Here is a 14,988-nt window from a genome sequence, read left to right as displayed (position 1 = left end):
AATTAAGGACCAAATGGACAAACAGCAATGGCACAGTGCTCCACATGAGTCGCTGAGGCCAAGGTCCCTCCTTGCTAAGTCTCCGGTTCCCCTCTGGAATTGTCTGCCCTCGCCCAGTTCTAACAGGGCCGCTGTACTTGCAACGGATTTGCCTAGTATCTCTGGTGTAAGCATGAGAATTCAAGGTATAAGAAGAGGGGCACTTCTTCCACACCTTCCCCCAGAGTCCTCTTTAAATTCAACCTCTTCACATGTCTAGCAACAAGAAGATTATTGATGTTGTCAGAAGCACTGGATTGCAAGGAGGAAGTGTGGTTTGTTCTCTCCTCGTGGACGGGACCTTTGCTGTTCAAGCCCTTACCCACAACATAAACGGGGATGCAGCCACGAAGCTCAAAGCTGCTGGAGCCAAGGTCATCTTTGCCGACCTTGAGGATGTTGAGTTGCTCAAAAAGGCTTTCAGGGGCGCATATGGCGTTTTTGGCATCACTGGTGAGGGACATCATTGTAGTCATGATCAATAGTATCCAACTGACCGATCCATTGCATGTCAGATTGTAAGCAACTGAATGAGATATCTGAAGCATTGCTGATTGTCTGTGGCTGCCAGTCCTCACTCTGTATCTTGGTGTCGAGAAGCTTGACCAGGCCAAATCCCGCAATCATGAGACCCAACTTGGGAAGAATATTGTTGATGCAGCCAAAGTGGAAGGAACCAAGCATCTTGTTTGGAGGTATGAACGTACCAATCCATGTGTGCATCTCATCCATCTAATTGGGTGGTGCTCAGCACACTGGACGACACTTTGAGCATCGGCATACATGTGCATCACTTTGTCATACGTAAACAAAGCATCCACTCTGACTATTTTCTTATGTTGTTTTATTAACAGAGCAAAGCCAATGGTACTGTTGCTAACCCAGAAGTGGGACACATAAGCAAATTTTTATTATATTTCCGGCTACAGACCTCAGAATCGAGTCGTTATTTTTTTGAGCGAGAGCTCTGTATCACCTGTATCTACTGGAAAAATACTGGAGATATTCTTTGAGTTGTGGTGGCTGAAGAAAAGTCTTGTGTTGTGAGCTCAAAAACGTGCCGGGAATTTCCGTCACCACATCATTGGACAGTGCTATCAGAAGCCCCGCACCAGCACCTCTGCTGCCTCTAGCTCCTCATTTGATATCTGGCTGTTGCCTTTCCAATGCACAACTGGTGGAGGAGGTCCCGGGAAATTGCAGGTGTATTTCCATACATATACTCGACTCCCTCTTCATCCGTGACAGGGTTCGGATTTCCATAGACTCTGAATCTTCTTACTCTGCAAATCAGCTAGGGCACATGATATTCGCTCTTCAATGTCAGAGGAAGGTCCCTGTCAGGGCAATAGCCCCGAACCCCAAGCCACATGTAATTAGATACATATAGTCACGTGGGTAAGCGGGAACCTCTGGGTAACTGCTTACACACTACCGTAAATCACACACTCTTGTATCACTTGCAGCTCTGTGTGCTGAGCTACCCTGAGACCTCACAGTCCCATAGTGTCAGAGAAAGAAATGGACGGAAATTTTGGGGGTATCTGGCAAGGTTTATAACATCGCATTTTCAGGGTCACTCACTGTTGGTAATTCTGGTCCTGACAGCGCTGACAAGCAATAGAACTTTCCAAAAATGCGAAGAAGATTTCTTGAGAGTTTTTAGAATCGACTCCAATCATTTTATGGAAGGGTGTAAGGTAGACTCGTGAGCTCCAGGGGCAGGAGCATAGCAGAATGACGGTTTCGGAGACAATGGCCCGATAGTTATATGTCAAACACCACAACACTCATATAAAACTCCGGGATTTTTTTGGACAGTTACATACATGTGATTCTTCTGCACATAATGGCAAAGAATGGTTGGTGAAGGAGGAGATATGAGGCAGTTATGGGCATTTGTCCCATTTCTAGGTGTGTCCAATCCTGTGATATATTATAGTACAGTGCATATATTATCTTCATTACTCTAACCTTGTCTATGGACACCATCCAATATGTGGTGGACAAATACATCCAGGTGAAGAAGGTTCCCACCACACTCTTATTTACATCTGGCTACTTGTCAGGGTTCAGCACCCTGCCTTAGGGTGCCCCGGACTCCCCACCTACTTTACCCCCTTTATTCTTTGATTGTTGCCTCGTTGTTGCCTTTGTGTGTTGTGTACACGTGTGCATGGGATAGCGTTGTAGGAGAAATAATGGTCACACTATGGAAACCCATTATGGAAATATGCCAGATAAATCACAAAACCCCATACAACAAGTAGATATGAGGTAATAGAAGAACCTGAATTTTTACGAAATTTTACGAATTATTACAACTACATACAATAAAATGGAAGAAAGAAAATTAGCGAAAATACTTCAAGCTTAGCATCAATAAGACGGAATTCTCGGGGGAATTTATAGCAAATATTAAACCTAGAATTAGGACAATCGACCAAGATTTGACTATAAAAACAGCCAGAGAACCTCCACAGAAACTACTTTCCCACGTCCGCACACATAGCCAAGGATGGAAGTACCACAGAACAAGGATTCCTCAGGAACTAATGCAAAATTCAAAGTTGTGTTTATAATAGGAAATGTAGATGTCCCCCAAACGGACCCAATGAAAGTAATTACAGGGAAAACTACCGATAAACGACGGAGATATGACTGAAACCCCCGGAAAATGAGGACAACGTTTAAAAAGCAAGCACGAAGAACAACCAGTAACGACCGAGACAAACTTGATGGCCCATTGAAAAGGAAGGGATCTAATCATAATCCACCCAAATTTTCATAATAAAAGGATCACGCATTAATGAGATATCCAATAATGGGAATAGCGACATCAAAAGTCCGGGCTCAGGGAAAAGACGATGTTTATGTAGGATCCATAATTAAAACATACAACAAAATTTACACGGAAATTATGAAAAATAGGGAACTATAGTTATGCAAATTTTCAGCCCAAACGGTCTAGCCGTTGTGAAGTTATACCAACGACGGGAAAATAGAAATCTGCATCATGTTTAATGACACGTGAGGGTGGCAATGTGAAGGGAACCGGCCATCAGAACCAAGATCCGCACTTCAGCAGATCGCAAAGACCAATTTCTGTCCAAATAAGGAAGAGCCCAGTCAAAACAAAGCACGGAAAGTGCAAAACAACCTTAGATCATGAGGGAAAAATCTGAAATAAATCACGGAAGCCCATATGAAGGATACAAACACCTGTGCATACCATAAATCCCAAACAATTAAACAGAAATGGCGCCTGCATACGAATGACTATGGGAACAATGCATGTGATTACCGAATGTGTGCGCAAACTTTTGCTAACTCGACGAATACCAGGAAATAGAACACAACTTTAGTACCATTGGAAAGGTGGGAATAAATAAAAATTTATGATAACAAGAACGTGAAAAACCATTCAGAAATGAATGAGATACAAGGACATGAAGTTAGAAACCTGAAAATGCGCGGGAAGACAGCTTCAAGAGGTCCAGAGCCCTAAATAAAATAAAAAATATGATATCTTCGAGGACAACCTACGATAACAACGAATAATACATTTGGAGGATTAGGATGTGATAATACAAAGGGGAATCAGGGGAGATGAACAAAATCCATGAAAACCACTAAACTACGACAGACCATGGTGGGAATTTTAGGGGACGATATTCTAATGAAGTGGAGAGCTATAATACATTCGCTTGAGTAATTCTTGACTACTAGCAACCTTTTCTTTCGGTTCTAAACCTGAATAATTCACTCATTTACCATTTCAAGTCTCATTTTAACTAAATGTTGCCGGATAAAAATGGAATAAATCAGCTGAAGGTCTCAGCGCAGCCATACGCATAGTAATGCGAAGTTTGAATTCAGAATCACCGAGTCATAGCGATTTTAATGGTAAATATGAGGAATTTGAAATAGGAAACTGCGACAAATGCAGTGCAGTCAAGTTCTAATTAACCATTAAAATAGTTTAGGCAAGGAAGGACGATAAGGATTCTAGGCGCAGTCTGACTGCATGTCACAGCCCCGCAAAGTCCCTGCCCTTCTACCACTTTCTGCACCCTCATTTTTGCGCCCGTTACTCGTGCCCGTTAATCGCGCCATTGCCCATCACTTAGCGGCGCCGATAGTGGTTCCCGTTCTACGGCCCCGTAGCAGCGCCTCCTTCATTCTCCTGCCACCACTTAGGGTTCCTCAGTCATTCGGCCAATACCGTTTTATTCTTATTCATTCGCTTAACTAACTAGCGGTTGTTATGGTCGCCGCTGATCCGCTCCTTATTGACATTTGGTTTATTCCTTTACTGACAATTGGTTATTCCTTTATTGACATTTGATGTATTTGTATATTGACATTCTGATCCACCACCATATTGGCGCCTAGATTGTCAGCCTATTCATTCTGCCTCCCAACTTCGCCGTCCTCTGTTCCATTTCCCTGGTCCTCATCGCTCTTTTAGTTCTGTCGTACTTACCATCCCGCTCCCGTCCCGCGCCGGACCGACCGGCCCCTTCTCTGTTCTCCTTTCGTATTTATACTTTGTAGTCTACTGTCGATGTACCTCAGTTCGAATATCGACTAGAATTCCCCCCCAAGTACTCTCATCTTAAGTTCGCCTCTCAACTTCATCCCCGCTTAAGTCAACGTCACCACAAGGTCTTTCCCGCTAACGTGAAATACGGGACAGCCTAGAACGCGTGGCGCAACGCTCTGGCCAAGTCGTTGAAGCCGAAGTCCCAACCCCCACGACGCCTTGCAACGGAGTAGCTCATTAGCTAAGTGACCACTTATGCCACCTTACTCCGCTCCGCTTCCCACGATCACCACGAATACAGTTTCTGACACTGCAGTAGAGCCACAGTTCAGTGCAGCAGAGCACAGTAGAACTATAGCGTGAAAATTTCATTGTTTATTCAGTTTGAGAAAAATACACTGTAAATAAATCCTGTAAATACGAGGTAGAGCATGAAAAAGGAAGGCAACCCAAGGAGTATCAAAGGGAGACCCTTTCTGCAACTTTTTGCCCCCCTCAGAGAAGTAAGAAAATAGAGTATTATTTTTCTCAAGCATTTCTGGTTGTCACTCCAGCGCGAAAAAGTGATATACAGTTAAGATTGCCACTGTAGAAAAAGGCAGCAATTAAGGAGAGAAATATTAAGTAGATATTTCAACAGGAGAGCTGGTTAACACTCCAGATTTCAAAGTGTAAACACAAAACAGTTATTTTGCTACTGTTAAAACAAGCAATAAAATAAGACAAAAATAAAAACAAACTCAAGGGACACTCCAGACACAATCTAAATCATTAACTGAGTAGAATCTTTGAAACTTCACCAAGTAGAAGATTTAATTCAAGTTAAAAATCCAAATTAAACGATCCTACACAGAATTACACCCAGACAAATTGAGAAATTACAATAAAGGAACAGCTCCGCAGGGCTTTGTTTATCTGTCAGTCAATTCCCAGAAACTTTTAGACTAACCCATAAAAATAGAATTAGCCAAAACACTCGGATTGGTACTATAATTACAACAATTATTACTAGTACACTTCCCCATCCTAACTAAAGAACCAGGGAACGGCTTGGTGGTGGTCTCGTTTGAACCTCCCAACTGACCTTCCTTTGTTCTCTCCTTCAGCATGGGAACTTTGAGCAGCTCGCCCAGAGTGTTCCCACGGGTCACAGCCACAATTCTGGGTGAGCAACTCGCCCAGAACGTTCCCATGCTTACTGGGCACTGCCACCTGGGTGTTCCCTCCAGGTCACACTACACAACTCTAGGAGCTGTATAGTTGTGGGCATGTGACCCATTCCTTTATATAGCAACCATGTGGGGAGATGAGACCTTTACCCTTCTTCTCATCTCATGCCCCGCATAGGCAAGTGCATATATTCCCTTTCTTTTACTATACATCTCATGCCCCACATAGTGTGAGGACAGGTCAGATGGAGGTTGAGGTCAGGGAGCCTCCGAGTCCAAGGCCGGGCCCTGACACTACTTCAACAACTTAACGAAGTCTGGGGTATGTGTTTACACATTTGCATCAACTTCACTGATGTTTGACCATACTTTATGGTCCCAGTGGCTGAAGAAGGAAGGAGACACCATCAATCTTAATATCCCATTTCCTTACGATGTCCATCTAATGATGGCCTATAGAGGGGGCTGTTTGGCCTTCAAATGGGCCTAATAGGGGGTATTTACTAGTGGATGTCCTGGACATCCTGGTGGAGAAAGAAAAGGCCTGATCCATTCACCAGGACATCCCCAGGACATCCTAGGACATCCTGGGATGTCCTGGGATGGTTCTATAATTCAATCAAATTTAATCAAATGCTTCTGTAATTCAATCAAATTTGTATTATTCAGGGTAGACATTCAAAACATAATGCCGCAATTGAATCTGATTTGCTGTGACAATCCTCGGGCTGCTCAACTGTCTGTGCACAATGCTGGCCACTGTCTGAAGGGGTGTCAACACTGTTTCCCATGGTCTCAATGCACTTTATGCAGATGGATAGCCCCTTCAAATAGCTTCCAGAATATATAATTTGAGACTAAATTGACAAGCGAGTTATTGAGAAAAATGCAAAATACTTTTTTGGACACAAGTCTTTGGGTTAGTGTGGCTGTCCACCTCATGTCTGTGCACAGTGCTGGCCACTGTCCGGAGGGGTGTCCAGACTGTTTCCCACGGTGTCAACACACTTTGCGTAGTTGGATAGCCCCTTCAAATAGCATCCAGAATATATAATTTGAGACTAAATTGACAAGCAAGTTATTGAGAAAAATGCAAAATACTTTCTTGGATGCGAGTCTTTGGGATCCACTAAATTTCGGTGACAGTCATCGAAATTTCCGGGTCATCCCAAAAACTCGTGTCCAAAAAAGTATTTTGCATTTTTCTCAATAACTCGCTTGTCAATTTAGTCTCAAATTATATATTCTGGAAGCTATTTGAAGGGGCTATCCAACTACGCAAGGTGTGTTGACACCATGGGAAACAGTCTGGACACCCCTCCGGACAGTAGCCAGCACTGTGCACAGACATGAGGTGGACAGCCACTGTCAGACACCAGATCGAGACGAAGGAATGTCTCTGTGGCAGAGGGCTTCGGCCTCAGCGACTTATGCCAGGAGCGCTGTGCCAAGTTACATGTCCGTTCCCTAACTTACTGACTGGCAACGAGAACTAAAGGGGGTCAACTCTAGTCGATTTTATTACTGAGGTGTAACCTATGTACAAGTTGAGTATATATAGTTACAATGAGGGCGGGCCCGTAAATGGCAGGGCTGAGCGGAGCGGAGCTAACAGAGTTGATCATTAGCCGATTGAATATTACCGACAAGTCGGGTTACAGGGTTAGTGGAATGGTAGGCAATAACCCAGAAACGGAAAGGAGGGATAGACCTGAAGGTGGGCTTGCAGGGCAAGCGAGTGAATTGCCCAGTGGAGGCGGGAGTGTGCTAGCGGACGTCAGAGCTGTCTGGAAACCTTCGGGGCTCTGTACTTAGGGAGGCGTAGGTAATATATTGAAAAGAGGGGGTGGTGACCATCGAGGGAAGCGGAGGTGATTGCGGAATACAGGAACTCCGAGGTTAGTGAAGAAGGAATGGAGGTAGTCCAGAGAGTTCGGAGGTAGTGGAAGTCAATGGCCGTGGATGGATATGACAGCCACACTAGCCCAAAGACTCGCGTCCAAAAAAGTATTTTGTGTTTTTCTCGATGATTTATTGGTCAATTCAGTCTCAAAATATATATTCTGGAAGCTATTCAAAGGGGCTATTCAACTATGTAAAGTGTGTTCAGGCCGTGGGAAACAGTCTTGACATCCCTCTAGACAGTGGTCAGCATGTGCACAGACCATGGGATGGACGAGTATGGCATTCCGGGACAATTTGCAATCATTGAATCAAACTGAATTACATTTGCAACAAATGAATGAAACTGGATGTCCTAGGACGTTTATAGTGAAAAAGGCCTTTTAGGCCCCATGCAAACGTCCTGAGGTCCCCCCTATAAAGGCCCACATAGTGGTTGTCCAAGGTGACGACGTACCATATCCTTTTTATGAAGCGACCGCGACTGGAGAATGGGTATTCACATCATTACTATTATGGCACATTGCTTCATACAAATAATTATTCCACAGGTCAAGAATATCCTTAAAAACCCAGATGAATGGATCGGTAGGTGATTCGGAATGCACCAATCGCAGATGATTCTGACCTTTCGGCGGTTACAGGCAAGCGGGCTGACGCTTACGGGGGTTCGTACATAGCAGTGGAAATTGCAGAGGCTCTAAAGAGGAAGACGGCGAAAAATGTTGTTCTGAACGAAGTCACGCACGAGCAGTTCAACAGTAAAGAGTTTCACGATGCACTGGGCGATCTGTTCTGGTTGACGTAAGTGAAGACCTTTATGATTTGCAAGTTGCAAATTTACTTAATGCCAACTGCAGCAACCAATACATTGTCGATGGAGGGTAAGGGTCCAAGGACGCATGCCTTCTCTGAAACCAGCTCTGCACTCTAGAATGGTCCAAGATGCGGAACTGTCGAAGCGAGCCAACCCAAATGGTTCCAACCTTGAGCAATTTCTCGAGAGGGATGAGGCCATCAAAGCTTTTCTTTCCTCATGAGCTTACATATGACGACAGTATCGGAATGGGTTATCTGTTAGCTTTCCGGAAATCTAGTTCAAACGCCTTGGAATGACTGAATTGTAATCACAAACGTTGGACCAATAAATTAGGCTACTGCATGCAGGGTAACAACCTGACTCAGCCATCGCCGCTCTGAGAACGGGAATCCGAGGTAGCAAACTGTAGCACGGAAATGTTTGTCGAAACCAACTATGGAGCGTGTCCTGTAGTTCCCAATCCCGGACGCATGCCCTTGCTGGATCACAGACCAAGTCTAAAGAATGGAAAGGGCGAGCCTTCTAATATCGTTACTCAAGAAGAGGGACCATCAAGCAGGCTCGCGCGCCAAGCTGGTCAAGGGGGACCTAAACCATGTAACAGCGTGAAGAACAATATCAAGTTTCCGTAGGCAGGACGAAGTTAAGTATAAGACGAAATAATGGACTAGCGATGTTGTCGCTCAGTCCGCTATGCGTGAACTGAGGAGAAGTCGTAAGGTCCAAAAATTGGTGTTTTATAGTCAGGCGCTATCAATGCGCACTGACTTTAGTAACAACTGATCCAAAAAAGGGAAACAAAGTAAATCTTAGCCCCGCAAGACTCAACATCAACAACGTGAGTTGGCCTCAGCGTACGCTTGTTCCCAAGAAATCTAACATTAAGCACCTCCAGCATGAGTTGACTGGGAAGGCGGCTTTATGGTTCGTATCGACAATTGCAATAAGACCGCGAGGTTGGAAGCCATTATCACGATAATTGCATAAGAGGATTCTGGAATCTGCCGCGAGACTTTCCAATGACATTCCATAATGGGGTGAATTGCGCCATCACGGCGATCTCATGGCTGTGAACTGCGCAGCATCTACTTGAGTGTCACCACCCGCTGCGCATCCGGCCTTTTCTCCTCATCCTTCCATCCACCCATTATTGACCATGTCGCTGAGGCAGAGGGTCAATGATCTCCTTGCAGTGGGAGGCGATGTTACAATTCCAGTTCTCACCGCTGTCAATTCTGCGTCGGTCGTGTTCCCTCCCCTACATGCTGCCACCAATGCCACGCTCCTCATCCTCACTGAAATCAAAGTTAGTAATAATTTATACCGATCCTGGAACGGAAGTTGACAATCTGCATTGTATAGAAGTTCAGGGGAAATAAGGAAGAATGGGGGCGTTTCGGAAAATATATCGGGGACGCCATGGTCGACGTGGTTACAGCCATCGATTCGTATGATGGATCTAACGAAGAGCCTAAGCCGTGGATGGAAAGCGTCAAGAAGCTGAGCGAGTAAGTAATATCTGCACTCTGCAAGCCATTACCGTTGTAAAATGTAGGTATTTTGTAGGGCGCTGCAGCGCATTCAAATCGAAATCGGTCGATTGCGTAGAAAGATGGAAAAGCAGTCTGGTATCCGCAACTTCTTGTCTCATATGAAGAACCCCGGCGGTAGGATCGACGATTTAAAGAAAGATTTTAGCGAAGCCTTGGCAACGTTCCAGGTAATCCCATTTGATCCCCGGTTACAGTTCTGTTCTGATTTCATTATCGAAACAACGTAGCTGCAGACAAACTTGACGGTTGGTGCAATAGCGAACAATCAACATCGATTAATTCGTGGAGTAGAAGACTCCTCAGTTCTGAATGAACTCAAATATCCCATTGTTGCCCATCACGATTCAACTCAGCCGTGTCTGAAAGATACTAGGGTTGATCTGATTGAGCGTATTATGGCGTGGTGTCGTACCACGGAGGATAGCAAGAATCGTGTATTACTGCTAACGGCCGTGGCCGGTGCCGGCAAGACATCTGTTGCGCTCTCAATCGCAGAGGAGTGTAAAAAAGAGAAGATATCATCGTCAAGCTTCTTTTTCAAAGCAGGCGAGCAGTCGCGGCCGGACCATCTCTTCAGCGGCATGGCTCGAACTATGGCAACCCACGACCCTGCATACCGTGCCTCCCTCATATCGACTCTTCAGGAGGACCCAGCCCTCTCGACTGCCCCATTCGCGATGCAATTTGAGACACTTGTGGCTGAACCTCTCCGTCTCAGGACATCCTCGTCTGACCGTCCTATGGTAATTATCATTGATGCGCTAGATGAGTGTGACACAAAGTCATTCCCACGTCTTGCCGACATACTTCGGAAAGCGGTCCCAAAACTACCACCTAACATCAAATTCTTTCTCACTTCGAGACAGTTTGACCTCGTTGATCGTTACCTATCACCGAATTACCCTATCGATCGCCTCACCATCGATCTTTCGGACGATGCTAACATGCATGACTGTGCTATCTACATCCGATCACAACTATACGAACTGAAAGATGTGCATCCTGGTTTGGAAGATGGGATCGGGGAAGAAGATACATTAGTCCAAAACATACGGGAGCGAGCGGGCGGCTTGTTCATTTGGATCAGTACTGTCTTTGATTACATGAAGGTCAGCGGTAGTGATGCTGCGAAGATGCTGAAGAAACTGCTGGATGAAGATCTCAACCGATCAAAGGCTTCCGCTGAGGAAATGATGGATAGGCTGTATGCGAGTATTTTAGAGAAGTGTAACTGGAAGGACGATGATTTCGTGCATGACTACCCGATCGTGATGGGAGCAATTCTAATCGCCCAGAAGCCACTGTCTGTTGCGGCCTGGGATGCCATTCTCTCACCATTGCTGGACTCGGATGTCCCACGTACATTAGCTCAGCTCGCACCCCTCGTCTCAGGAGTTAGGAATCCTGACAAGCCAATTCGTATTCTCCACCAATCTTTTCGTGACTTTCTCACGGACCGAGTCAATCCACAATCGCCCATACTTGGTCAGTTTGGAGTGGATGCGGGGAGGGAGAACGACAGAGTGGCCCTGCGCTGCATCGAAATATTGAATAAAGATCTTTCCACTGTGAAGGATTTAGGGCTGATCGAGGACTTATCCCAACAAGCTAGGCTGCCACCCATTCCTCAAGAGGTGCTGTCCGAACACGTCCATTACGCATGTCGGCATTTCGTGCATCACCTCAGCCAATTTCGGGGGCCGCTGGGGGCGCTCAATGTGCCTATTCACGCATTTCTCAACAAGCAGATATTGCGCTGGGTGGAAGTCTGTGTGAGGACGGGAGGGTACATCAGTATATCATCGTTCCCTGAATGGGCCAAGGTACGAATCATCAGTAGCAAACATTTGAGGCTCTTGTTCAGTCTCATGTTCTATTCAGTTGAACGTTGATCAGGCCTCCAAAGAGGTCGTTCACAAGTTGGTCAGAGTGTTTCGCAATGTGAGGAGAAATCTTGCATTCTTTTTAAGATTCCAGGAGGCATATGAGTTGGCAAGTGATTCAGTTGCACTGTGCCGTTGCCTTGTGTCTACGGACTCAGAGTCCTACACCCCAGATCTGGCTCGAGCACTCGGGAATCTAGATGCATCACTCACCAACCTTGGACAACATTCTGAGGCACTCCTTGTGAATGAAGAAAGCATTGAACTCTGGCGCAAGCTGGTTGCCACCCATTCAACATTGTACCACCCAGATTTGGCTCGAGCACTCCAGGGTTCTTTTGTATCACTTGACAAGGTTGGACACCATGATGAGGCACTCACGGTGATTGAAGAAAGTGTGCAACTCTGGCGCGGGCTGGTTGCCACCCATCCAACATCATACACCCCGGATTTGGCTTGTGCACTCCGGAATCTTGAAGTATCACTCAGCAGAGTTGGACACCATTCCGAGGCACTCACAGTGATTGAAGAAAGTGTGCAACTCTGGCGCAAGCTAGTTGTCACCCATCCAACATCATACACCCCAGATTTGGCCCGAGCGCTCCGGAATCTTTCTGCATCACTTGACAAAGTTGGACACCATTCCGAGGCACTCACTGTGATCAGAGAGGGTGTGAAGCTCTGGCGTGAGCTAGTTGCCACCCATCCAACATCATACACCCCAGATTTGGCTGGAGCACTCCAGAATCTTTTTGGATCACTCAACAAAGTTGGACACCATTCCGAGGCACTCACAGTGATTGAAGAAAGTGTGCAACTCTGGCGCAAGCTAGTTGACACCCATCCAACATCATACACCCCAAATTTGGCTGGGGCACTCCAAAATCTTAAAGTATCACTCAACAAAGTTGGACACCTTTCTGAGGCACTCACAGTGATTGAAGAAAGTGTGAAACTCTGGCGCAAGCTAGTTGTCACCCATCCAACATCATACACCCCAGACTTGGCTGGAGTGCTCCTAAATTTTTCTGTATCACTCAACAAAGTTGGACGCCTTTCTGAGGCACTCACAGTCATTGAAGAAAGTGTGAAACTCTGGCGTGAGCTAGTTGCTACCCATCCTACATCATACACCCCAGATTTGGCTGGAGCACTCCTGAATCTTAAAGTATCACTTGACAAAGTTGGACACCATTCTGAGGCACTCAAGGTGATTGAAGAAAGTGTGCAACTCTGGCGTGAGCTAGTTGCCATCCATCCAACATCATACACTGCAGAGTTGGCTCAAGCACTCCAGAATCTTGAAGTATCACTTGTCAAAGTTGGATGCCATTCCAAGGCACTCATGGTGATCAAAGAAAGTGTGCAACTCTGGCGTGAGCTAGTTGCCACCCATCCAACATCATACACTCCAGATTTAGCTCAAGCACTCCAGAGTCTTTGTGTATTACTTGACAAAGTTGGATGCCATTCTGAGGCACTCATGGTGATCAGAGAAAGTGTGCAACTCTGGCATGAGCTAGTTGTCACCCATCCAACATCATACACCCCAGATTTAGCTGGAGCACTCCGGAATCTTTTTGTATCACTTGACAAAGTTGGATGCCATTCTGAGGCACTCACTGTGATTGAAGAAAGTGTGCAGCTCTGGCGTGAGCTAGTTGCCACCCATCCAACATCATACACCCCAGATTTAGCTGGAGCACTCCGGAATCTTTTTGTATCACTTGACAAAGTTGGATGCCATTCCAAGGCACTCATAGTGATTGAAGAAAGTGTGAAACTCTGGCGTGAGCTAGTTACCACCCATCCAACATCATACACCCCAGGTTTGGCTGGAGCACTCCTGAATCTTTTTGTATCACTTGACAAAGTTGGATGCCATTCTGAGGCACTCAAGGTAATTGAAGAAAGTGTGAAACTCTGGCGTGAGCTAGTTGCTACCCATCCAACACCATACACCCCAGATTTGGCTCAAGCACTCCAGAATCTTTTTGTATCACTTGAGAAAGTTGGACACCATTCCAAGGCACTCATGGTGATTGAAGAAAGTGTGCAACTCTGGCGCAAGCTAGTTGCCACCCATCCAACATCATACACCCCAGATTTGGCTCGAGCACTCCAGCATCTTTTTGTATCACTTGACAAAGTTGGACGCCATTCTGAGGCGCTCACTGTGATTGAAGAAAGTATGCAGCTCTGGCGCAAGCTGGTTGCCACCCATCCAACATCATACACCCCAGATTTGGCTGATGCACTTGGGAGTCTAGATACATCACTCACCAACCTTGGACAACATTCTGAGGCACTCCTTGTGAGTGAAGAAAGTGTGAAGCTCTGGCGTGAGCTAGTTGCCATCCATCCATCATACACCCCAGATTTGGCTGGAGCACTCCGGAATCTTAAAGTATCACTCGACAAAGTTGGACGCCATTCTGAGGCACTCACAGTGATTGAAGAAAGTGTACAACTTTGGCGTGGGCTAGTTGTCACCCATCCAACATCATACACCCCAGATTTAGCTGGAGCACTCCGGAATCTTTTTGTATCACTTGACAAAGTTGGACGCCATTCCGAGGCACTCACTGTGATTGAAGAAAGTGTGCAGCTCTGGCGTGGGCTAGTTGCCTTGCAACCGATGTCATACACCCCAAGTTTGGCTCAGGCTCTCAGGAATCTTGCAATATCACTTAACAATCTTGGACACTATCCTGAGGCACTCCTCATATATGAAGAAAGGCTCAAACTCCTGCCCCAGTAGTTGTCATTTATCTGATTCACTCCACATTTGGCATGATCATTCTGCAGCCTCACCAGCTCATCATCATGTCAAGACCCTAACTTTCATTGAAGATTCTGTTGCTAACTGCCATTCACTTTGTGTTACTTACCATTGTGTGTGTGTTTGATATGGCCTTGGTGCTGCTGTTTTCATGCATTAGGTGCTGTGGATGCACTTGTGTGACTAGCTTCATCCCCAATACTCTGCTGCTTATGTGCACAAGTCTTAACTATCATATTCCTGCATTGCCCATGCACCAGATATAATATATATATAATGAGGCATGTTTGGGAC

At 45.7% G+C, this 14,988-nt stretch overlaps 3 protein-coding genes across 3 annotated transcripts; all 3 read left to right on the top strand.

Annotated features, from left to right (window-relative positions):
* Positions 1-251: 251 nt before the first annotated feature.
* EI90DRAFT_2905104 (NmrA-like family-domain-containing protein) lies at positions 252-810 on the top strand (the record flags this gene model as incomplete). Its single annotated transcript, XM_039054193.1, has 2 exons — positions 252-492; positions 611-810. 2 exons carry the CDS (start codon positions 252-254, stop codon positions 808-810), a joined length of 441 nt encoding a protein of 146 aa, XP_038922132.1.
* A 7,361-nt stretch (positions 811-8,171) lies between these two features.
* On the top strand, positions 8,172-8,696 carry EI90DRAFT_3116333 (uncharacterized protein; the record flags this gene model as incomplete). The annotated part of the gene is made up of 4 exons (XM_039062883.1): positions 8,172-8,244; positions 8,301-8,460; positions 8,517-8,540; positions 8,591-8,696. 4 exons carry the CDS (start codon positions 8,172-8,174, stop codon positions 8,694-8,696), a joined length of 363 nt encoding a protein of 120 aa, XP_038922131.1.
* A 748-nt stretch (positions 8,697-9,444) lies between these two features.
* EI90DRAFT_2965467 (uncharacterized protein) lies at positions 9,445-14,781 on the top strand. Its single transcript, XM_039055529.1, has 6 exons — positions 9,445-9,782; positions 9,839-9,984; positions 10,043-10,196; positions 10,257-11,852; positions 11,911-13,080; positions 13,570-14,781. Exons 1-6 carry the CDS (start codon positions 9,633-9,635, stop codon positions 14,671-14,673), a joined length of 4,320 nt encoding a protein of 1,439 aa, XP_038922130.1. The 5' UTR covers positions 9,445-9,632; the 3' UTR covers positions 14,674-14,781.
* Positions 14,782-14,988: the final 207 nt, after the last annotated feature.

This window comes from Cantharellus anzutake, assembly GCF_015039405.1.
Source record: "Cantharellus anzutake strain C23 chromosome Unknown EI90scaffold_4, whole genome shotgun sequence".
Lineage (NCBI taxonomy): Eukaryota > Fungi > Basidiomycota > Agaricomycetes > Cantharellales > Hydnaceae > Cantharellus > Cantharellus anzutake.
The sequence above is the reverse complement of the archived record's forward strand: the minus strand, read 5'-3'. Positions and strand labels throughout refer to the sequence as shown.